The sequence below is a fragment of the Oncorhynchus nerka genome, linkage group LG1, assembly GCF_034236695.1.
Source record: "Oncorhynchus nerka isolate Pitt River linkage group LG1, Oner_Uvic_2.0, whole genome shotgun sequence".
In the NCBI taxonomy this organism is placed as follows: Eukaryota; Metazoa; Chordata; class Actinopteri; order Salmoniformes; family Salmonidae; genus Oncorhynchus; species Oncorhynchus nerka.
This window is the reverse complement of record NC_088396.1, coordinates 50,869,102-50,894,036: the sequence shown is the minus strand read 5'-3', so window position 1 is coordinate 50,894,036 and position 24,935 is coordinate 50,869,102. Positions and strand designations below refer to the sequence as shown.

The following is a 24,935-nucleotide window of genomic DNA, read 5'->3' as shown; positions in this document are numbered from 1 at the left end:
ACTTGGGGACTGTGAAGAGACCCCTGGTGGCATGTCTTGTGGGGTTTAAACAGACAGCTCGGTGCATTCAACATGTCAATACCTCCATGTAGTCATGACTCTATGTAGTCTGTTCTGGACTTGGGGACTGTGAAGAGACCCCTGGTGGCATGTCTTGTGGGGTTTAAACAGACAGCTCGGTGCATTCAACATGTCAATACCTCCATGTAGTCATGACTCTATGTAGTCTGTTCTGGACTTGGGGACTGTGAAGAGACCCCTGGTGGCATGTCTTGTGGGGTTTGTATGGGTGTCTGAGCTGTGTGCCAGTAGTTTAAACAGACAGCTCGGTGCATTCAACATGTCAATACCTCCATGTAGTCATGACTCTATGTAGTCTGTTCTGGACTTGGGGACTGTGAAGAGACCCCTGGTGGCATGTCTTGTGGCGTTTAAACAGACATCTTGGTGCATTCAACATGTCAATACCTCTCATAAATACAAGCAGTGATGAAGTCAATCTCTCCTCCACTTTGAGCCAGGAGAGATTGACATACATATTACTAATATTAGCTCTTTGTGTACATCTAAGGGCCAGCCATGCTGCCCTGTGCTGAGCCAATTGCAAATGTTTTTATTTTTGTGGCACCTGACCACACGACTGAACAGTAGTCAAGGTGCGACAAAACTAGGGCCTGTTGGACCTGCCTTGTTGATAGTGTTGTTAAGAAGGTAGAAACTAGGGCCTGTAGGACCAGCCTTGTTGATAGTGCTGTTAAGAAGGTAGAAACTAGGACCTGTAGGACCTGCCTTGTTGATAGTGCTGTTAAGAAGGTAGAAACTAGGGCCTGAAGGACCTGCCTTGTTGATAGTGCTGTTAAGAAGGTAGAAACTAGGGCCTGAAGGACCTGCCTTGTTGATAGTGTTGTTAAGAAGGTAGAAACTAGGGCCTGTAGGACTTGCCTTGTTGATAGTGTTGTTAAGAAGGTAGAAACTAGGGCATGTAGGACCTGCCTTGTTGATAGTGTTGTTAAGAAGGTAGAAACTAGGGCCTGTGGGACCTGCCTTGTTGATAGTGTTGTTAAGAAGATGGAAACTAGGGCCTGTAGGACCTGCCTTGTTGATAGTGCTGTTAAGAAGGTAGAAACTAGGGCCTGAAGGACCTGCCTTGTTGATAGTGTTGTTAAGAAGGCAGAGCAATGCTTTATTATGGACAGACTTCTCCCCATCTTAGCAACTGTTGTATCAATATGTTTTGACCATGACAGTTTACAATCCAGGGTTACTCCAAGCAGTTTAGTCACCTCAATTTGCTCAATTTCCACATGATTTACTATAAGATTTAGTTGAGATTTAGGGTTTAGTGAATTATTTGTGCCAAATACAATGCTTTTAGTTTTAGAAATATTTAGGGCTAACTTATTCCTTGCCACCCATTCTGAAACTAACTGCAGCTCTTTGTTGAGTGTTGCAGTCATTTCAGTCGCTGTAGTAGCTGATGTGTGTAGTGTTGAGTCATCCGCATACATAGACACTCTGGCTTTACTCAAAGTCAGTGGCATGTCGTTAGTCAAATTTAAAAAGAAGTGAGGTGCATAGACAGCTGCCCTGGGGAATCCCTGATTCTACCTGGATTATGTTGGAGAGGCTTCCATTAAAGAACACCCTCTGTGTTCTGTTAGACAGCTAACTCTTTATCCACATTATAGCAGGGGGTGTAAAGCCATGACACACGTTTTTCCAGCAGCAGACTATGATCAATAATATCAAAAGCAGCACTGAAGTCTAACAAAACAGCCCCCACAACCGTTTTATCATGAATGTCCTTCCCTATAAGCGTGCTGAAAGTCTTGTGTAAATTTGTTTACTCTAAAATAGTATTGTACCTGGTCAAACACATTTTTTTCCTAAAAGTTTACTAAGGGTTGGTAAAGGGCTGATTGGTCGTCTATTTGAGTCAGTAAAGGGGCCTTTAAAATTCTTAGGTAGCGAAATGACTTCAGCTTCCCTCCAAGCCTGGGGACACACACTTTCTATTAGGCTTAAATTGAAGATATGGCAAATAGGAGTGGTAATATCGTCCGCTATTATCCTCAGTAATTTTCCATCCACGTTGTCAGACCCCGATGGCTTGTCATTGTTGATAGATAACAATAATTTGTTCACCTCTTCCACACTCACTTTACGGAATTAAAAATGACAATGCTTGTCTTTCATAATTTGGTCAGATATACTTGGATGTGTAGTGCCAGCGTTTGTTGCTGGCATGTCATGCCTAAGTTTGCCAATGAAAAAAAATATTTTAAGTATTTGGCAATATCAATTAGTTTTGTGATGAATGAACCATCCGATTCAATGAATGTTGGAGCTGAGTTTGCCTTTTTTTCCTACAATGTCATGCTCCTAAGCTTTATACTATCATTCTTTATGTCATTTATCTTTGTTTCATTGTGTAGTTTCTTCTTCAATCTGTTGTGTAGCCAGACTTATTTGCCATTCCTTTTGCCTCATCCATCTCAACCACACAATTTTTCAATTCCTCATCAACCCTTAGGGATTTAATAGTTTTTACAGTCATTTTGTTAATAGGTGCATGCTTATTAGTAACTGGAATAAGTAATTTAATAAATGTGTCAAGTGCAGCGTCTGGTTGCTCCTCATTACACACCACGGACCAACAAATATTATTTACATCAACAACATAGGAATCACAACAAAACTTCTGCAATGACCTCTTCTACACTATATTAGGTCCAGCCTTTGGAACTTTGGTTTTCCTAGATATGGCTACGATATTGTGATCACTACATCCTAATGATCTGCATACTGCTTTAGAGCACATTTCTGCAGCATTAGTAACGATGTGATCAATACATGTTGATGATTTTCATTCCTGTGCTGTTTGTAACTACCCTGGTAGGTTGACTGATAACCTGAACCAGGTTGAAGGCACTGGTTACAGTTTGAAGCTATTTCTTGAGTGGGCAGCTTGATGAAAGCCAGTCAATATTTAAATCACTCAGAAAATATACCTCTCTGTTGATATCACATACATTATCAAGCATTTCACACATATTATCCAGATACTGACTGTTAGCACTTGGTGGTCTATAACAGCTTCCCACCAGAATGGGCTTTAGGAGAGGCAGATGAACCTGTAGCCATATTACTTCAACAGTATTTAACATGAGATCGTCTCTACTCTTTACAGGAATGTGGTTCTGAATATAAACAGCAACACCTCCACCTTTGGCATTTCTGTATTTTCTGTAACATTTATAACCCTATATTGCTACCATCAAATGTATTGTCTAAGTGAGTTTCAGAGATAGTCAGAATATGAATGTAATTTATATTGCTACCACTGTATCATCAAATCTATTGTCTAAGTGAGTTTCAGAGATAGTCAGAATATGAATGTCATTTGTTACTAGTAAATTATTGATTTCATGAACCTTGTTTCTTAAGCTTCAAATGTTAACTTGGGCTATTTTGAGCACTTTTCTTCTGGGATGCTTTCTTGTTCTCATTGCTTTACTGGGAAGCATAGCAGCAGTAGATATTGTCATGTTATTCATGTTAGTGCAGGGTGAGCTGCACACAGTGGTCTTCCTCCTAGGGCGCGACGCCTCAGTGCTAACAGTGTAAATCTAATTCATGATTAGAGCGTATAATAGCTGTAGGGTCAGCAGAGGCATTCAGGGCAGTTAGAGGGGACATACATTAGGTTTCTTACATTGTGTCTTCCAACTCCCCTGGTGTGATGTACATTTGCTGAAGCATTATGACAACTCTGCGTCACAGCGGTAGGGATTAGCTGAGCTGTGTTTGGGTCATTGATACGTTATTGTCTCAACATAGCCTTATAGTGCTGTGAAAGGATCCAGGATCCCACATGATTTGGGTGGATCCCATCCTCCTTTTTAAACCGGTTTTTGTTTCCAAAAGGTATCGAAATTGTCAATAAATGTTACACTCACAGAGCTAGGAAGAGAAAAAAAAAGTTACAACCATTGAGCTGCAATAATCACGTAGCCAGTTGTGAAGAGAAAGAATCCTGCTAAAGCGTTGTCAATGGCACGATTCAGAGAGGGCACAGGACCAGATATGATGGGTCTTTAGTTAGTGTCCGGCAGAGAGTCAATCAGCTCTTTAAAAATCCAGTTTCAACTGTTCAGAGTTGCCCTTAATAATGTCATTTAAAACCTCACATGGACTTCGATGGATATCGATTCTATGTCCTGCCTGACGTAGTCCATTCGGGAGCAGCTTAGTAATGTCATAGGACATACGGGATAGTTTTTGCACTAGGAAAGGTCACTTTTCTTACCACGAAAAGCTGGCCAAAATCACGACTGGCGAGAAGGATGAGGAAATCTGCTACCACTGCCACGCTTCACAGGATTTGGTTTGATTTCCCTTTATGGATGGGCGAGAGAGCAGGTTAACTTGAGCCCATTGCGTCTGTGTGTGTTTGACTTCATCCTCTTCTGATTTCTACCATCCTGAGATAATCAAATCTATATTTCTTATCATCTTTTCTGAATTGATGCATTTCCAGATGCCATTATGTCCGTAAAGTAATACCCAGCATAATAACCTCCTGCCCCAATACTAGAATAAACTTCCTTTAATTTCATTGTGATCACTCTCATATAAGATTAGTCCAGGCCTAACATTGTCTTGCATCCTGACTGTTTTGTATTAGTTCTCATATATTTCCTCTACAGTGGCCCCAAAGCACACTTACTGTCAATTAGGTCCCGTAGGAAGGAGATGGATGGCAGACACAGTTGTCTTGATGTCCCTGCCGGGTCACAACACTAAAACGACATCCTCGTTTGCCATCTTTTGGTTCATAGTCATGTGTTTTCAAACACTGGTTCTCATTCTGAGATATTCAGATTTTATTTTTCTTGTTTTGTGTTTTTTTTGTAAAGGAAAACTTTTGGTAACACATTGTAGGTTACGTCAGTGTAGAAAACAAATATCTTGCCTGCCTTGTCTTTGTATAAAGTCGTACATTTTCTCTCTTGGTTCCCTGGTGCTTGCCTGATTTGTTTTTTTTTCCCCTTTTCTTGTTTGTGTAAAAGAAATGTGTTTTCAAGAACATCTCGCTAACAAAGTCAACTGAAATGCAGTAGTCTGGTTGATGGGCTAAGTAATACATTTTCCCTTGGAAATGTGTTAAGACATTGGGGAGTTTAAAATAACCCACATTGGGCAGTGGGTTTCCTATTTCGTAAGATATATTATTAATCATTTAAGAATGAGTTGTGTGAAAGTTAAACATTCTAGACTTGAGCACTTACATTTTTTTATTTATAAATACACACATCAGGAAAACCTTATCTGTGGTCACTCATAGGACAGCATGTCCAAGCAAACAAAGACTGAAAATAAATCTGGAATGCAATATGGATGGATATGAATGTATTCATTCTAAAATCACAGAAGGCTTGGAGCCTAGCTTCTACTTCTTCAATCCAATATGTCCTTACATTGAGAGTGAACTGAAATTTAAATGAGTAGGCTAAATAGTGTAGGATGAATTTACACGAGTAGGCTAAATACAGTGTAAGCTAAATGTAAATGAGTAGGCTAAATACAGTGTTGGCTAAATGTAAATGAGTAGGCTAAATATTGTAGGCTAAATTTAAATGAGTAGGCTAATGACAGTGTAGGCTAAATACAGTGTAAGCTAAATGTAAATGAGTAGGCTAAATACAGTGTAGGCTAAATTTAAATGAGTATGCTAAATACAGTGTAGGCTAAATTTAAATGAGTAGGCTAATGACAGTGTAGGCTAAATTTAAAGAGTAGGCTAAATATAGGCCATATCCACATCAGGTAGAAATTGACTTGTTGATATTAAAGCTGTAGGTGCAGAGGTAATTGTTTCGCTCCAGCCACAGACCCCATGCTCCGTAATGGAAATATCTCCATCTAGTGAGCACTTGCAGATGACATCACAGTAATCTACGGTCCGACAGCACCATCTAGTCGTGGCCTAGAAGCCTTTTACTCAGGGTTTTGTTGGTTGACCTTGACATTTGCATATATGCGAATGTCAGAGATCCTGTGTGTCAGCCAGTAGAATTACATTCAGTCCCAGTTGAGGTCACCAGAGACGACCAGATCACAGCAACAGTAACCATGACATCTTACACACCATTATATTCTTTGTAGATCCTGCGAGATGACTTTAATTCTTTGAACGTTCACCTATTTTACACTGTGCTTTTTATTCTATTGTACCTCGAGTCTTCACGCGTGATGGAAAAACACACAAAAAGGTCACCAATACAATACATGCTTATTACAAAGTCTACACGCTTCATGGAAATGATTAGTGGCTAGTTTCCCTTGAATCATGAGTCAGGTGGTATGACATCTAGCCTACCATCAGCCCCAGGAGGGAAGGGTAGAATAGAAGGCAGCTGATCAGGATGAATTCTCTCTACGACATCCATCCCTTCAAGGTACTGTACCTTGCACCCCTAAAACAACTCACCAGGACAGGGACCTGACACTCTGAATCAGTCTCCAGAGGGGTGGAGGAAGGGAGAGAGAGAGAGAGAGAGAGAGGGGGGGGGGTGGAGGAAGGGGAAAAAAAAAAAAAGTAGGATGAATCAGTCTCAGAGGTAGAAAAGCAGGGATGTAGGGTGAGCCAGTGCCTCCAGAGAGCAACAGATCAGTGTCACCTTCAACACCTGCGTCAGTTCCAACACATCTCAGATTGAAAACAGAAAAACACCACGCCTCCGGACTCACCTGCATGACCTTCCAACAGACTTTAGAACCAAAACAAGTGGAAGCTTTACACGCATATCATGGCTTCACCCCCAAATGGTACCCTACTCCCAACGAAGTCCACTACTTTTGACCAGAGCCCTATAGATCCTGGTCAAAATGAGTGCACTAAAACAGGGAATACTGTGCCATTTGGGACTCAGACACTATGTTGTAAAAAAGAAGGTGTTGTAATAACTTCAGTTGCTGTGAATTTGTAGTTCAGATGAAGTCTAAGGAACCTAGTGGGTTGGAAGGAAATGAGCAATAGCCACCAGCTGGTGTCTACAATATGAAGCAATCTTTTCTTTAAACTGGTCCGACTGGAATACGAACTAGAACATGACATGAGCGTTTACAGACCGACACGCAAACCTGGGAGAACAGTCAGACGGTAAACAAAACAAAGTCAGAAGTCTTCAAGGTAAAACTAAAATGACAAAGTAAAAACAGTCATCATTCAGGACTATGAAAACTCCGGCTGGATGGGGAAGAGAATAGGGAGGAAGAAGGAGGGAGGGACAATAGGAAGAGAAGAGGGGAAGGAGGAGGGAGGAAGATGGAGGAATAGAAGGAAGGACGAAGAGATGATCAAATGGATGCACCATTTATTTAAAAACAGTAAGTGTCAGCTGAGATACAGTAGAAAAAAGTCAACAGCTCATTGTAAATAGCTAGACAAAATAAAACCAGACTTAAACAAAAAAAACAAAAAAAATAAAGTGTAATAAAAATTCTGAAAAGTATGAGCCTTTCATAATTAACATTCTCTAGTGAACCACTCAGCAGAACCACACAAAAAGAGAACCAGACAATCTCGCTCCCATTTCAACATCATGGTGTAAGACGCTGACGTACAACCTTGACCTCTAATAGGCAAAGCAGCTCTTTACTTCAGATACTGTACTGTAAAATATCCCCCAAATGGAACCATATAAACCTAAAAAAAAATCATTTAAAAAAGTACACTAATTTTGACCAGACCACTATGGGCCCTTGTCAAAAGCAGTGCACTGCATAGGGAATAGGGTGCCATTTGGTACAAACACAAGTATTCATTATGTGTGATTAATTTCATTTCAAAATCAGACCAATAAAAAAATATTTACTTTGTTTAGGTCTGTGTTGCTGGTCAATTTAGCAACGTGACTTTGGCACAAAAATAAAATAAAAACACTTCAAAGCTAACATAAAATATCTGGTTGATTTAAAATCCCGTCCACCACATAAAGTGCATAGAAGTCACAGGGTTTAAGTATATCAGTTACACACTGGATGTATCCCAAATAGCACCCTAATCCCTAGGGCCCTGGTAAAACGTAATGCAGTACGTAGCGAATAGAGTGCTATTAGGGATACAGGCAACTGACTCCGTAATGACAGAAGGCTGCGATTGGTCATTCCGTCTTGAGTTCTAAATAGGAAGCGTTCAGCCATTGGAGGAGACCATCTCACCAGCCAAACATGTACTCCATCGCTTTGGAAACCAAACTGTCATCTTTCCTTGGAGTCTGTCTGTCAGCTACCACCTGAAATCAAAACGCGTAACATGGTCGGTGAATTACAAAAACAGTCCCTAGAAACACAAAGCGTTACTTCATATCACATTTTTAAGACCGAAATGTATTGTTAATTTTTTTTTAAAGGGTAATCGATCCATGCAGTCACATATTTCCTTCACCACGTTACAAACTACACGATTGAAAACAATGTACGACTACTGTACTGATTGAGGTTTCTATACATTTGTATCCTGAGCTGTCCCGTCGCTGCCCTCTAGTGGACATAGTGCTGGCTGTAGTCCTCTACAGTCCATCTACTGTAAGTCCTCTATGGTACTACATGACCAAAAATATGTGGACACCTGCTCGACGAACATCACATTCCCAAATCATGGGCATTAATATGGAGTTGCTGCTATAACAGCTTCCACTCTTCTGGGAAGGCTTTCCACTAGATGTTGGAACATTGCTGCTATAACAGCCTCCACTCTTCTGGGAAGTATTTCCACTAGATGTTGGAACATTGCTGCTATAACAGCCTCCACTCTTCTGGGAATGCTTTCCACTAGATGTTGGAACATTGCTGCTATAACAGCCTCCACTCTTCTGGGAATGCTTTCCACTAGATGGAACATTGGAACATTGCTGCTATAGATGTTGGAACATTGCTGCAGCCTCCACTCTTCTGGGAAGGGTTTCCACTAGATGTTGGAACATTGCTGCTATAACAGCCTCCACTCTTCTGGGAAGGCTTTCCACTAGATGTTGGAACATTGCTGCTATAACAGCCTCCACTCTTCTGGGAAGGCTTTCCACTAGATGTTGGAACATTGCTGCTATAACAGCCTCTGCGAGTGACCAATTGAAGCTCACCATAGCTCAACGTTAACACGTGTCCTCTTTCCCAGGGGAAAGTAAAAATTAAGTCGGACAAGAATAGATTTAAGTTGTCAGAATGGACAAGTAAAAAAAATAATAATAATTGGGCAATCAAAGCCTCTGGATACGATTGAAAGACTAAACTGCTAGAATTAAAGATTGTAAACTGTCATGGGCAAAACATATTGACGCAGTAGTTGCTAAGATGGGGAGAAGTATGTCCATAATAAAGCACTGCTCTACCTTCTTACCAACACTATCAACAAGGCAGGTCCTACAGGCCCTAGTTTCTACCTTCTTAACAGCACTATCAACAAGGCAGGTCCTACAGGCCCTAGTTTCTACCTTCTTAACAGCACCATCAATAAGGCAGGTCCTACAGGCCCTAGTTTTGTCACACCTTGACTACACCTGGACTACTGTTCAGTCATGTGGTCAGGTGACACTAAGAGGGACTGAGGAAAATTGCAATTGTCTCAGAACAAGGCAGCACGGCTGGCCCTTAGATGTACACAGAGAGCTAACAATAATATGCATGTCAATCTCTCCTGTCTCCAAGTGGAGGTGAGATTGACTTCATCACATTTACATTTAAGTCATTTAGCAGACGCTCTTATCCAGAGCGACTTACATCACTACTAGTATTTGTGAGAGATGTTGAACGCACAGAGCTGTCTGTCTAAACTACTGGAACACAGTTCGGACACCCATGCATACCCCATAAGACATGCCACCAGAGGTCTCTTCACAGTCCCCAAGTCCAGAACAGACTGTTGGAGGCACACAGTCCTACATAGAGCCATGACTACATGGAACTCTATTCCACAGTCCTACATAGAGCCATGACTACATGGAACTCTATTCCACAGTCCTACATAGAGCCATGACTACATGGAACTCTATTCCACAGTCCTACATAGAGCCATGACTACATGGAACTCTATTCCACAGTCCTACATAGAGCCATGACTACATGGATCTCTATTCCACAGTCCTACATAGAGCCATGACTACATGGATCTCTATTCCACAGTCCTACATAGAGCCATGACTACATGGATCTCTATTCCACAGTCCTACATAGAGCCATGACTACATGGAACTCTATTCCACATTCCTACATAGAGCCATGACTACATGGAACTCTATTCCACATCAGGTAACTGATGCAGCAGTAAAATTAGATTTAAAATAAAGATAACAATACACCTTATGGAACAGCGGGGACTGTACACCTTATGGAACAGCGGGGACTGTACACCTTATGGAACAGCGGGGACTGTACACCTTATGGAACAGCGGGGACTGTACACCTTATGGAACAGCGGGGACTGTAACATACGCACACTTGGATTTTGTGTTATAGATGTGTGGTAGTAGAGTAGAGGCCCGAGGGCACACAGTGTTGTGAAATCTGTTATGAATGTATTGTAAATGTTTTTTTGACAGACCCCAGGAAGAGTCTGCTACTGCCAGGGATCCATAACAAACACAAAATGTGCACATTTGTTGACATTCATTGCTAGTTAGTGAGTTATTGGCCCAGTTATAGCTCACTTTTGGACAGCAATGAAAATCCTGGAACAGTAATGGTGTGCATCACCCGTGTGTGTGTCAGTGGGCCGACAGACATTACGCAGCAGGTAAAATAATGATATAGAGGAAACAGATAACCAGCCAAACTACACTGTTTTGAATTGGTTATCCACTAGGCTACCTGCCCCCCCTACACTCTAACCACTAGACTACCTGCCTCCCCTACACTCTAACCACTAGGCTGCCTGCCCCCTACACTCTAACCACTAGGCTACCTGCCCCCCTACACTCTAACCATAGGCACGCAGTCCCTACATCTAACCACAGTTGAACACTCTAACCACTAGGTTACCTGTAAAATCCCTACACTCTAACCATTCAATACTGACAATGTAATTCTGACAGTTCAAATAACCACTAGATACCTTGACACTCTAACCACTAGGTCAAGAACTCCCCCTGACATATTTTAACCACAAAGGCAACATCTTGCCTCCCTACACTCTAACCACTTAGGCAATTTGATTAAAAACACTTCAAACCAGATAATTATTTTATACATGACAGAAGCACAGGCTACCTGCCTCCCTACACTCTAACCACTAGGCTACCTGCCTCAACACTCTAACCACTAGGCTACCTGCCTCCCCTACACTCTAACCACTAGGCTACCTGCCTCCCTACATCTAACCACTAGGCTACCTGCCTCCCTACACTCTAACCACTAGGCTACCTGCCCCTCACACTCTAACCACTAGGCTACCTGCCTCCTCCAGGACACTCTAACCACTAGGCTACCCTACCTCCCCTACACTCTAACCACGGGAGGCTACCTGCCTCCCACACTCTAACCACTAGGCTACCTGAGGCCCCCACACTCTAACCACTAGGCTACCTGCCCCCTACACTCTAACCACTCCAGGAGAGGCTGGGGCCGCCCAACACTCTAACCACTAGACTACCTACCGCCTCAACCATCCTCCAACCAGAGACTACCTGCCTCTACACTCTAACCACCAGACTACCTCCTCCCCAGGAGACTCTAACCACTAGACGGGAGGCCAACCATCTAACCAGGAGACTACCTGCCGGGACACCTAACCATAGACTACCAGGACACTCTAACCACTAGGTTACCCCTACCGGGAGGCCCCATACACTCTAACCACTAGACTACCTACCGCCTCTACCTCTAACCACTAGACTACCTGCCTCCAGGAGACACTCTAACGGGGAGACTACCTGCCTCCAGGAGACACTCTAACCACTAGGCTACCATCCTCCAGGAGACTCTACCACTAGGCTACCATCCTCCAGGACACTCTAACTGGGTAGACTACCTACCTCCTCCACACTCTAACCACTAGACTACCTACCTCCTCCACTCTAACCACTAGGCTACGGGAGGTCCCACACTCTAACCAGGAGGTTACCTGCCTCGGGACACTCTAACCACTAGGCTACCTGCCTCCCTACACTCTAACCACTAGGCTACCTACGGGTCCCTACACTCTAACCACGCTAGTTAACTATCAGCATGTATTAAAAAAGATGTTGTCAGTCGACTCATGTTTTATTTATTTAACTAGTTTAACTATTAGCATGTATTAAATGGCACTCGTGTCCTAATATACTTTATTTATTTAATATTTATTGAACAAGGCAAGTCAGTTAAGGGGAACAAGGGGTTAACTGCCTTGTTCGGTGGCAAAACAACATTTAGTTTTTTTTACCTTGTCAGCCAGGGGATACAATCCAGCAACCAGGAGAGTTACTGGCCCTGACGCTCAACCACTCCAGGCCGTTACTGGGTGACGCTCAACCACTCCAGGCCGCCTGCCGCCCCTACACTCTAACCACTAGGCCGCCTGCCGAGAGACACTGGGTAACGGGGAGGCCGCCATCCTCCAGGACACTCTAACCACTAGGCCCATCCCTACACTAACCACTAGGTTACCTGCCGCCCAACCATCCTCCAGGAGGATACTGGGTGAGGTCCCCCTCCACTCTAACCACTAGGCTACCTGCCGCCCCTACACTCTAACCACTAGGCTACCTGCCTCCCCTACACTCTAACCACTAGGCTGCCTGCCGCCCCACTTTCCACCGGCACTTGTGTATAACCGCAAATGGCGGGCACGCAGTTGATAAGCGAGCACAGTTGAAACCCAATGCCGCATACTCCGGTTGTAAAATAGTCTGAAGAACTCAAATCTGGCTAGGAATCTTCTCTATTCAATACTGACAATGTAATTCTGACAGTTCAAATAGATTCAGAGAATAGCCTAATTGACAAGTAACTCCTATGCTGTCAAGAACTCCCCTGAAAACTGAATATTTTAACCTTACAAATAGATCAACATCTTAGGTCGCTAACTCACCCACCTTAGCAATTTGATTAAAAAGATTCAATTGAACGAGATAATTATTTTATAAAAATGACAGAAGCATTTGGTTGTAATTGTAGTGTTGCAGGGTGGATAACCATCTTCCAGGAGAGACACTGGGTGAACGGGGAGGTCAACCATCCTCCAGGAGAGATACTGGGGGAGCGGGGAGGCCAACCATCCTCCAGGAGAGATACTGGGGGAGCGGGGAGGCCAACCATCCTCCAGGAGAGTTACTGGGTGAGCGGGGAGGCCAACCATCCTCCAGGAGAGTTACTGGGTGAGCGGGGAGGCCAACCATCCTCCAGGAGAGTTACTGGGTGAGCGGGGAGACCAACCATCCTCCAGGAGAGTTACTGGGTGAGCGGGGAGGCCAACCATCCTCCAGGAGAGTTACTGGGTGAGCGGGGAGGCCAACCATCCTCCAGGAGAGTGACTGGGTGAGCGGGGAGGCCAACCATCCTCCAGGAGAGTTACTGGGTGAGCGGGGAGGCCAACCATCCTCCAGGAGAGTTACTGGGTGAGCGGGGAGGCCAACCATCCTCCAGGAGAGTTACTGGGTGAGCGGGGAGGTCAACCATCCTCCAGGAGAGTTACTGGGTGAGCGGGGAGGCCAACCATCCTCCAGGAGAGTTACTGGGGAGCGGGAGATCAACCATCCTCCAGGAGAGATACTGGGTGAGCGGGGAGGTCAACCATCCTCCAGGAGAGATACTGGGTGAGGTCAACCATCCTCCAGGAGAGATACTGGGTGAGCGAGGAGGTCAACCATCCTCTACGAGAGCAGGGAGGCCAACCATCCTCTAGGAGAGATACTGGGTGAGCGGGGAGGTCAACCATCCTCTAGGAGAGCTACTGGGTGAGCGGGGAGATCAACCATCCTCCAGGAGAGATACTGGGTGAGCGGGGAGGTCAGTCATCCTCTAGGAGAGCGGGGAGGCCAACCATCCTCCAGGAGAGCTACTGGGTGAGCGGGGAGATCAACCATCCTCCAGGAGAGCTACTGGGTGAGCGGGGAGATCAACCATCCTCTAGGAGAGCTACTGGGTGAGCGGGGAGGCCAACCATCCTCTAGGAGAGCTACTGGGTGAGGTCAACCATCCTCCAGGAGAGATACTGGGTGAGCGGGGAGGTCAACCATCCTCTAGGAGAGATACTGGGTGAGCGGGGAGGTCAACCATCCTCCAGGAGAGATACTGGGTGAACAGGCTTTTATTCCAGCCCTGCTCTCACAACCCACAATGTAAAAAGCAACTTCTCAACAGGACCTTGATAAGCGGACTCCGGTGTGTTTAAGCAGGGTTGGACCAAAAGCCTGCACACCCAGTAACTCTCCAGGTGGAGGGTTGACGGGCCACATGTGTTTTGCACAGCAGCCTATCAGTGCAGTGTTTTACTTTGTGGGGTGTTAAGTGCCTTGCTCAAGGCTACAACGGCAGGAGATTGTGTCTTATACATGGGATCAGAGACCAGCAGCCTTCCTGTGTCAATACCAGTGATATATAAAAAATATTCCAACCCCTACTGGATTGGCCCGACAATAGCTGCTTGATATGTAGAACTACCTAGCTTGCGAGGCTAGCACCACATGAGGGCAAGGCTAGCACTACCTAGCTTGTGAGGCTAGCACCACATGAGGGCAAGGCTAGCACTACCTAGCTTGTGAGGCTAGCACCACATGAGGGCAAGGCTAGCACTACCTAGCACCACATGAGGGCAAGGCTAGCACTACCTAGCTTGCGAGGCTAGCACCACATGAGGGCAAGGCTAGCACTACCTAGCTTGCGAGGCTAGCACCACATGAGGGCAAGGCTAGCACTACCTAGCTTGCGAGGCTAGCACCACATGAGGGCAAGGCTAGCACTACTTGAGGCTAGCACCACATGAGGGCTAGCTTAGCATGAGGAGGCTAGCACCACATGAGGGCAAGGCTAGCACTACCTAGCTTAGCTTGTGAGGCTAGCACCACATGAGGGCAAGGCTAGCACTACCTAGCTTGCGAGGCTAGCACCACATGAGGGCAAGGCTAGCACTACCTAGCTTGTGAGGCTAGCACCACATGAGGGCAAGGCTAGCACTACCTAGCTTGCGAGGCTAGCACCACATGAGGGCAAGGCTAGCACTACCTAGCTTGTGAGGCTAGCACCACATGAGGGCAAGGCTAGCACTACTTAGCTTGTGAGGCTAGCACCACATGAGGGTAAGGCTAGCACTACCTAGCTTGTGAGGCTAGCACCACATGAGGGCAAGGCTAGCACTACTTAGCTTGTGAGGCTAGCACCACATGAGGGTAAGGCTAGCACTACCTAGCTTGTGAGGCTAGCACCACATGAGGGCAAGGCTAGCACTACCTAGGTTGCGAGGCTAGCACCACATGAGGGCAAGGCTAGCACTACCTAGCTTGTGAGGCTAGCACCACATGAGGGTAAGGCTAGCACTACCTAGCTTGTGAGGCTAGCACCACATGAGGGCAAGGCTAGCACTACCTAGCTTGTGAGGCTAGCACCACATGAGGGCAAGGCTAGCACTACCTAGCTTGTGAGGCTAGCACCACATGAGGGCAAGGCTAGCACTACCTAGCTTGTGAGGCTAGCACCACATGAGGGCAAGGCTAGCACTTCCTAGCTTGTGAGGCTAGAACCACATGAGGGCAATGCTAGCACTACCTACCATTCCAGTGTTTAATTGCTATATTGTAATTACTTTGCCACCATGGACTATTTATTGCCTTTACCTCTCTAATCCTACCTCATTTGCACATGCTGTATATAGATTTTCCTACTGTATTATTGATTGTATGATTGTTTATTCCATGTGTAACTCTGTTGTTGTTGTTGAATTGCTTTGCTTTATCTTGGCCAGGTCGCGGTTGCAAATGAGAACTTGTTCTCACCTAGCCTACCTGGTTAAATAAAGGTGAAATAAATATAAATACATGCACCGCGCGAGGGCGGGGCTGGCACCACGCGAGGGCGGGGCTGGCACCGCGCGAGGGCGGGGCTGGCACCGCGCGAGGGCGGGGCTGGCACCGCGCGAGGGCGGGGCTGGCACCGCGCGAGGGCGAGGCTGGCACCGCGCGAGGGCGGGGCTGGCACCGCGCGAGGGCGGGGCGGGGCTGGCACCGCGCGAGGCTGGCGTGGTTAGGTCAGTGACGCTTGTATAGTGTATATTACCAGTAAAGCAATGCTGCCAAAACAGTTCCTTTGAACATACCTTGACAATAAAAAAAAACATTAAATTATATGAAGAGTGCCATGGTCCTCGTCTTTTTTCATGTGCCAAACAAACTTCTATTGGTTTGGCAATTAAGTATTGAATGGTTAAACTCCCTGATCCTACCTGGTAGTCACTGCTGCAGGCCTTATAGGCTGCACTGAGGGGCCTCATAGAGGAGCGAGGTGTAGTGACATGGTGGCTGGGGGTTCCATTTCTGACTGGAGGAGTAAACACTGAGCCAGAGGAGGTAGAGCCTCGGTCTGAGCTCTCCATCACATTCTGAGAGAGAGAGAGACCCGAGACAAAAAAAAAAAAAAGTCTTTATTTAAATGTTGACTTTTCAGTTGAATTATTCTTACAGGGTAAATTCCAATTATCACAAAATGAAAGTTTTCCTAATTTAAAATGTACCCAGAGTGATTTACCTTATCGATGCATGGTTTAACACCAATCATTATGGCCTCGCCAAAAATCTTCCCGTCTTTACTAAGAGCTTTTCTTGCTTGTAGTTTCGACTGATATTGAAAGTGCATCCAGTTACCAGTGTTGGACATCTAGTAGAACAAGAGAACAGAACGGTGTGACAGGACAGAACACATGCGCGCGCAGACACAAATATAAGCGAACACAACAACAAAAAATAACACACTTGAACATTGTTTTCAAAAGGATGCAAATATCGTTACCACGTGTTTCGTTATGTTTCCATACTGGGCGAACTGCAACAGAATATAAGACGCGGAGGCCGGAGGGAACCTGTTTTAATGAAAAGCATTAGTCATTCAGGAAGCGGTTTATTTTTCACCTCGATAATCCCATTCTATGGGTGCTGCATTGTGGGCCACAGATCAAAACACACTCGGTGCATCTGTTTATGGTCTCGCATAAAAGTGAACGGAGATGATTTGATTGGTCCTACAGTGAAAACTCTGTCCACCTGGTTAACCAGGTGATCTATAAAAGAATGTACCCAATCATTTCAACAGTTAAAAGTTAGATATTAGGAAGGGGGGGTGCAATACCAGGAACATACCCAAATACAGTGATCCAAGTATCATCTAGATGGTCTTCAGAAGACAGTGCGTCTCCCTGAGTGAAGAAAGGGTCTACTTGGGCTGGAGACATTGTTGACTTGGCCTGCTGACTGGTACTAGCAGGACTAAATAGACTGGACGCTGTCAGAGAAAATTAGGACACACCTGAGAAATCACTCTCCTAGTAAAAAAAAATTGGTAAAAATAAGTTAGAATGTTTTTATTTTTTATTCATTCTCGCTCACCTGTTCCTGGTGTGACAGCCATATAACCAGACAGTGGGGTTTGCATCATTGAGAAGGGCTAAGAGAAGATAACATCTAAAATTATTACATTATTACATGTCGTCTTAACTCAAAATCAAAAGCTTCCGGTGAGATGCTAATATAGCAGGTGTAGAATCACTAGCGTTTGGTTAGAACACTTCCTGGCTACAGCAACAGACCCCAGAGTGACTAAAGAGTCTGGGGGCTCTGATGTGATCTGCATGATGCATCCATAACGAAAGGAGCTGTGCTTTTACATTGTTCTTTGTGCTGTCGCTCTCGCTCAAACACCAACAACACCTGCGCACCAAACCCTTGCTTTTCAAATCCAAACAACGAGAGATCTCAATCGCTTCAAAGCCAAAAGCAGCGTTACCTGGCCAGTGGGCCCACAGCATTCCTGCTCACTGGCCAAACCAGTGGTCAGCCAGGCTATTAGAACACTGTCTGTGAGTGTAAAGTGTCCAGGCTATTAGAACACTGTCTGTGAGTGTAAAGTGTCCAGGCCAGTGACCAGGCTATTAGAACACTGTCTGTGTGTAAAGTGTCCAGACCAGTGACCAGGCTATTAGAACACTGTCTGTGTGTAAAGTGTCCAGACCAGTGAGCAGGCTATTAGAACACTGTCTGTGAGTGTAAAGTGTCCAGACCAGTGACCAGGCTATTAGAACACTGTCTGTGAGTGTAAAGTGTACAGACTAGTAACCAGGCTATTAGAACACTGTCTGAGTGTAAAGTGTCCAGACCAGTGACCAGGCTATTAGAACACTGACCAGGCTATTAGAACATACCAGGCTATTAGAACACTTACCAGGCTATTAGAACACTTACCAGGCTATTAGAACACTGACCAGGCTATTAGAACACTGACCAGGCTATTAGAACACTGTCTGTGAATGTAAAGTGTCCAGACCAGTGACCAGGCTATTAGAACACTGCTCTGTGAGTGTAAAGTGTCCAGACCAGTGACCAGGCTATTAGAACACTTACCAGGCTATTAGAACACTGACCAGGCTATTAGAACACTGACCAGGCTATTAGAACACTGTCTGTGAGTGTAAAGTGTCCAGACCAGTGACCAGGCTATTAGAACACTGACCAGGCTATTAGAACACTTACCAGGCTATTAGAACACTTACCAGGCTATTAGAACACTTACCAGGCTATTAGAACACTTACCAGGCTATTAGAACACTGACCAGGCTATTAGAACACTTACCAGGCTATTAGAACACTGTCTGTGAGTGTAAAGTGTCCAGACCAGTGACCAGGCTATTAGAACACTTACCAGGCTATTAGAACACTGACCAGGCTATTAGAACACTGTCTGTGAGTGTAAAGTGTCCAGACCAGTGACCAGGCTATTAGAACACTGCTCTGTGAGTGTAAAGTGTCCAGACCAGTGACCAGGCTATTAGAACACTGACCAGGCTATTAGAACACTTACCAGGCTATTAGAACACTGACCAGGCTATTAGAACACTGTCTGTGAATGTAAAGTGTCCAGACCAGTGACCAGGCTATTAGAACACTGCTCTGTGAGTGTAAAGTGTCCAGACCAGTGACCAGGCTATTAGAACACTTACCAGGCTATTAGAACACTGACCAGGCTATTAGAACACTGTCTGTGAGTGTAGTGTCCAGACCAGTGACCAGGCTATTAGAACACTGTCTGTCTGTGAGTGTAAAGTGTTGTTACACATAAGGAGAGGGATGGAACCTACTGTGTTAAAACGTACCTGTTTATGTGCACCCATAGGGGACATCCCGATGGCAGGACTGGAGAGATCATCATAGATACTCCTGACTGGAGGGGCCCCACTCTTGTCTTTAGGTGTAGGAACTACAGGTTGGGGGGGAGAGCCACCTAACAGAGCGAGGGTTAGAGAAACAGTCAGGGATCAATCGGAAATAGCGCAGAGAAGACCGACTGCCTTAGAACACTGTCTGTGAGTGTAAAGCGTTGTTACACATATGCTCTCTCTAATTCTCTCTTTCTTTCTCTCTCTCGGAGGACCTGAGCCCTAGGACCGTGCCCCAGGACTACCTGACATGATGACTCCTTGCTGTCCCCAGTCCACCTGACTGTGCTGCTGCTCCAGTTTCAACTGTTCTGCCTGTGATTATTATTATTTGACCATGCTTGTAATTTATGAACATTTGAACATCTTGGCCATGTTCTGTTATAATCTCTACCCGGCACAGCCAGAAGAGGACTGGCCACCCCACATAGCCTGGTTCCTCTCTAGGTTTCTTCCTAGGTTTTGGCCTTTCTAGGGAGTTTTTCCTAGCCACCATGCTTTTACACCTGCATTGCTTGCTGTTTGGGGTTTTAGGCTGGGTTTCTGTACAGCACTTTGAGAGATCAGCTGATGTACGAAGGGCTTTATAAATAAATTTGACTTGATTTGTCAGAACACGACACAAAGTGAAAGTAACAGATCTGATAGAAACAAATAAGGTGTTTTAAAGCAAGTTAGGCCGATCAAGCTGGAGGAGTTAGCTAGCCTAATTTGTCTATGAATGGGATGACAGATAATGACATATGACAGATTGGAAAGTCAGCTAGCTAGCTATTTGTTTTAACTAGTAAATTACAAAATGACCCCCCCGAAAGCAAACTCTCCCTCACCTGCTTGAAATGGTGACCTCATTTCCATGACCCCAAATGACCGAGGCTGGGGTGTGACAGGTGCTGGCAGATCCCCCATCAAAAAACCAGGAAGGAACTGGGCACCCAGGCCGGGTTTATGCGATGTTGGGGAACCCAGAGTCATTGGTTCTGTGCCTAGGGGGACACATGGCAGGTAACATTAGTTAGCAAAGCTATTACGTTAACTACACTCAATTAAAATATAAAAACGCAACAATTGAGTTCATATAAGGAAATCAGTCCATTTTAAATTCATTAGGCCCTAAAATCTATGGCTTATATGACAGATATGCATCTGTTGGTCAGATACCTTAAAAAAAAAAAAAAAAGAAGTAGGGGCGTGGATCAGAAAACCAGTCAGTATCTGGTGAGACCATAATTTTCCTCATGCAGCGTAACATCTCCTGTGTGGCAGATGTGAAATGGCTAGTTAGTTAGCGGTGGTAGCTAATAGTGTTTCAGTCGGTGACGTCACTCGCTCTGAGTACTAAAAGTAGTTGTTCCCCTTGCTCTGCAAGGGCCGCGGCTTCTGTGGAGCGATGGGTAACAATGCTTCGTGAGTGACTGGTTGATGTGTGCAGAGGGTCCCTGGTTCGGGGCGAGGACAGGGACGGAGTTGATCAGGCTGTTGATTGTGGCCTGTGGAATGTTGTCCCGCTCCTCTTCAATGTCGGTGCGAAGTTATCAGTGGGAACTGGAACATGCGGTCATACACATCTATCCAGAGCATACCAAATGTGGATAATGGGTGAAATGTCTGGCACATTATGGTGCCCCCCGAAAAAAACTATGCAACAAAGTGCATAAATTAAAGGTGAAACCGTGTTTTTCATTCATGCACTCTGATTATTATTTTTTTGGGGTACCATGATCTTTCAAGCCTCTGTTTTGGATTAATGACAGTGTGCGGCTCTCCATCGGTCAGTATTCTGATTTTGACTCCTACGCATCTGGAACAGGTGCATCAATTCTTCAGTTCTGCAAACCCAGTTTCATCAGTTGTCTAGTCTCAGACGATCCCGCAGGTGAAGAGGTGGCTTATGGTAGAAAAATTCATATTAAATGATCTGGCAACAGCTCTGGTGGACATTCCTGCAGTCATTATGCCAATTGTACGCTCCCTCAAAACTTGAGACATCTGTGGCATTATATTGTAAAAAAAAAATAAAAAAAAATAATAAAAACATTTTAGAGTGGTTTTATTGTCCCCACAAGATGCACGTGTGTAAAACACCTGCTGTTTAATCAGCTTCTTGATATGCCACAATTTTTGGGATCTATTATTTCAGCTCATTAAACATATTGCATTTAGATTTTTGTTCAGTATAGTTGTTAGCATAATGGTACCTAGCTTTGGATCTTTGTTATTAGCTAACTAAAGTTAGTCTATTGCCTCTTCCACATTGTTAGCCAATTAACTTACCTAAGTTAGTTGGCTAGTAACTAGGTAACTAACATTAGCTATAATATTTATTTAATCAGGCAAGTTGTTTAAGAACAAATTATTATTTACAATAACGGCCTACACGGGCCAAACTCAGACGACGTTGGGCCAATTATGCGCCGCCCTATGGGACTCCCAAACACGTTCGGTTGTGATACAGCCTGGAATCGAACCAGGGTCTGTAGTTACGCCTCTAGCACTGAGATGCAGTGCCTTAGACCGCTGCACCACTCGGGAGCCCCTATACACATTCCAACGTATTACCATAGTTTGATAACTACAGTAACTAGCTACTATAGTTTGTTGGTTGGCAAGCCAACTGTGCCCACTAGGGATGTATTTTGTTGACATTCTCTGAATGTTACTTTAGTAGCTTGTAAGAACCTCAAAACGTAGTTTAAAAAAATAAACACGGGTCAATTTAGTTTTATAGTCTAGTTTCCTAGCAAGCCACTAACATTACATACAACTGTCTAAAGAAGCCAACTCATGTGTTGGCTTAGCTAGCTAACGTTAGCTAGTTTATTTGTTAGCTAGCACTAGCAGTACGGTCTCTTGTTTAGTTACCTAGCTAGACAAGAGGAAAAAAGGGTTAAGCTACCCACCTTGGAAATCCATCCTAGGGGACCACCGATTGTACCAAACCTTGGAACCAAATTATATAATAATATATATTTAAAATAATATATATATATATAGAATAACAAATTCACGCGAATGAAGCAACAAAACGGATATGTATCTTTAAACACACCACCGGACACGCAGCTTAAATTTTCAAATTGTCGGAAATCTCGCGTTATTTCGGCACCGGTATTCACGCAGCTAGCACGCTGGGCTGCGTAATGGTTCTGTGTTCAGGCAAATGTGATGATGGAATGTTTCATTGAAGCCAGTGAAAACAACATTTATGTATTAGTTAGAAGCTAGACATTATTGGGGAAAAAAACTGTAAAGTTATATCTTACTGCAAAGAGGAAAAACGTAGCGCATCTAAATCAACACGGGGAAGAAAAGAAAAATGGCGAGGCTGTCGGAAGTTGCAAAATTATTGCGGAAGTTATCATAAATAAGCAAGTTTGTTGTGATTTACCACACACGTTCACGACATTGAATGATAGATACTGTAAATGCAAAATGTATAGAAATGAGCACACACTAAGGAAATTACCAGTTATGTGATATTCAGCATTCTTACGTATGTACACGCAGTTCTGCAGAACATGCTGAATTTATTGGCTTTAATACAACATTTCTGCATCAATTAGGCTACATCCGCTGCAGTTCATTGCATAACACCCAACACAGCGTTAGCAAATTATGATAATCAAACACATGTATACCTTTATGTGAAGGAGGGGATCACCTGTACCGTAGGACTATAGAGTTTACATCGAACGCAGGCTTTTGCCTCTCTGTTACGCTATTGAGCATTGCCATAGCATGGTTTGGCATGTAAATGATTACCATCAGGACGTTTGATAGTAACTCCATACAGTTTAAATAGGCCAGTCTTCTCTGGCACTCTCCCCTGACTCTAGTGACTGCCGTCAGCTGACTACTTGACTGGCATGCCGGTATACTCTTAACCCAAGTTGGGACATCTTTAAAAGGAGTCTGATACTGTAATATTTATAGGCAGGTCTACATGAATAGCAGTACATATGCCATCAACAGCATAAATGTGCACTGTGCTGTGCCTTGGATCCATCAGTCCCTCTGGCAAAAAAAATATTATCTTTGGTCTGCTTTGTATGTTGAAGTACAGTCATAATTCTGACAATTACAAATAAGGTAAATCATGTGATTCATGTCTAGTGAACGAGAATAACTGCAGACCTTATTGTGACTCAAACAAACCATAAAGTAGGGCTACGGCTTTAATCGAGGAATTCTTTGCTTGATGCGCTTCAGGCCTACATATATTAGGCGTATATTTGTTTATATCTGTGTTTTGTCGGTTGCTGTGTAGCCTTCCTTGTAATCGGGAGAATAACCGTGACTATAGCTAATACTATTGAGAACAACACGCAGATTACTTGTATTGATTAGTTCTAAATCAGACAGTTATCAATGCTGCCAGATGCCATCATGAACATGCCTTTTCTTTTGTGTGTACTGTAGGCCTAGTGTAGTGTGGGCCTGTACACTGCAGTGCATAATACTCTAAATAAAGCCTATGTTCAGTGTTCTCTAGTCGAAATGTTTTTGAAAGGTATACAAATTGAGAACTAACGCAAATGCACATGGTAGAAATAAAATTATTCGATAATGCGAGGATATTTTTCTTCGTCTCTCGGCCGTCGAACTCGACATTGTTCTCCTTGAATAAATACATCCTCCACCCCCTTTTGCTTCAAAAAACCAACGCTACAACCAATGTTAAAATCTTAGAATAAAAAAGACGGTGCCAAACCTCAATTACATTTATTTTGAGTACCGTAATATATATATGTTGTAATATGCTTCTCAGTGAGATCCGCATGCGCTTCCCGACTTGCTTTTTCTTTGCATTCCTTTCTTGTCACGCATGCGCAGACGGCTCTTATTGCCATTACCTTATTTGGATATGGTAATTTTCAACTTCAAACAGCCTATCAGTGACCGAATGCGTTATCACGTGACGCTCAAAGATCGCTTGGGAGGCGGTGTCAAGTGTGGAGCTGACTTTAAAAGCAGTGGGCAAGACACAGAGCTCTCAGTGTAGGGAGAAACAGGGAAGAGATGTAATAGGAAACTTGGTTTCTATGAAATTTAGTCATATTTACAAGAAAATAATAATAATAACATAAAGAATCATCAAAAATCCCTCTTTAAGTTAATAGCCTGCCCATAGGATTTTTAGATTTAGTTCAGGTTATTGAAGGGCATTTACACTCACTATTCTGACACTTTTGTAAAGATGTGTGAGGCAGTTAGTTAGCAAGCTAGCTAGCTAAGGCGGCAGGAGGAGAACAAAAGATTTTTTTTTTCAGTTTTGACCGGTTGCACTGACACCAAGTCCATGCAGAACGTGTCATCACCAACACAATGCCCGTGTTACTTTTTCTGATAGACACGTCCGCGTCAATGAACCAGCGCACCCATCTGGGCACTACCTATCTGGACATTGCAAAAGGCGCTGTTGAGACTTTCATGAAGGTACTGTAACAACGAGACAACAGCCCTGGAAGACCCCCACGCGGGATCGCCGTTTTGACCATCTTTGTGTTAAAGTTACTAACTAACCCTGACAACAAATAATAAT

The 24,935-nt window shown here is 44.1% G+C and overlaps 2 protein-coding genes across 4 annotated transcripts in view; one reads left to right on the top strand and one right to left on the bottom strand.

Moving 5' to 3' along the window:
• Positions 1 to 7,362: 7,362 nt before the first annotated feature.
• Positions 7,363 to 24,175, bottom strand: LOC115124813 (nucleoporin NUP35-like). 3 transcript variants are annotated; one of them, XM_029654299.2, is made up of 9 exons: positions 24,114 to 24,175; positions 20,224 to 20,379; positions 19,331 to 19,458; positions 17,571 to 17,628; positions 17,325 to 17,466; positions 16,978 to 17,047; positions 16,717 to 16,845; positions 16,415 to 16,570; positions 7,363 to 8,300 (listed from the first exon to the last, which is right to left on the bottom strand). In XM_029654299.2, the coding sequence occupies exons 2-9, from the start codon at positions 20,366 to 20,368 to the stop codon at positions 8,223 to 8,225; spliced, it is 906 nt and encodes a 301-aa protein (XP_029510159.1). In that variant the 5' UTR covers positions 20,369 to 20,379; positions 24,114 to 24,175; the 3' UTR covers positions 7,363 to 8,222. The 3 variants fall into 3 exon arrangements, with proteins under 3 accessions (XP_029510159.1, XP_029510157.1, XP_029510158.1); XM_029654297.2 differs by lacking the exon at positions 24,114 to 24,175 and adding an exon at positions 22,657 to 22,746; XM_029654298.2 differs by lacking the exon at positions 24,114 to 24,175 and adding an exon at positions 22,294 to 22,443.
• The window catches only part of ints6 (integrator complex subunit 6), a 60,764-nt gene continuing 58,470 nt past the window's right edge, over positions 22,642 to 24,935 (top strand). The window contains exon 1 of the mRNA XM_065019597.1: positions 22,642 to 24,829. Coding sequence (XP_064875669.1) covers positions 24,719 to 24,829 — 111 coding nt within the window. The 5' untranslated portion in view covers positions 22,642 to 24,718. The remainder of the gene's footprint in view (positions 24,830 to 24,935) is intronic.

What these genes read in the sequence shown, in the direction of transcription:
- LOC115124813 (XM_029654297.2), bottom strand. Translation starts at nt 22,681, where the DNA reads ATGCGCTACGTTTTTCCTCTTTGCA. An exon ending in GGCTGTCACACCAGGAACAG is followed by an intron (nt 17,467 to 17,570) that starts GTGAGCGAGAAT and finishes TTTCTCTGACAG; the next exon opens with CGTCCAGTCTATTTAGTCCT. An exon ending in GAAACATAACGAAACACGTG is followed by an intron (nt 16,846 to 16,977) that starts GTAACGATATTT and finishes TTGTTCTACTAG; the next exon opens with ATGTCCAACACTGGTAACTG.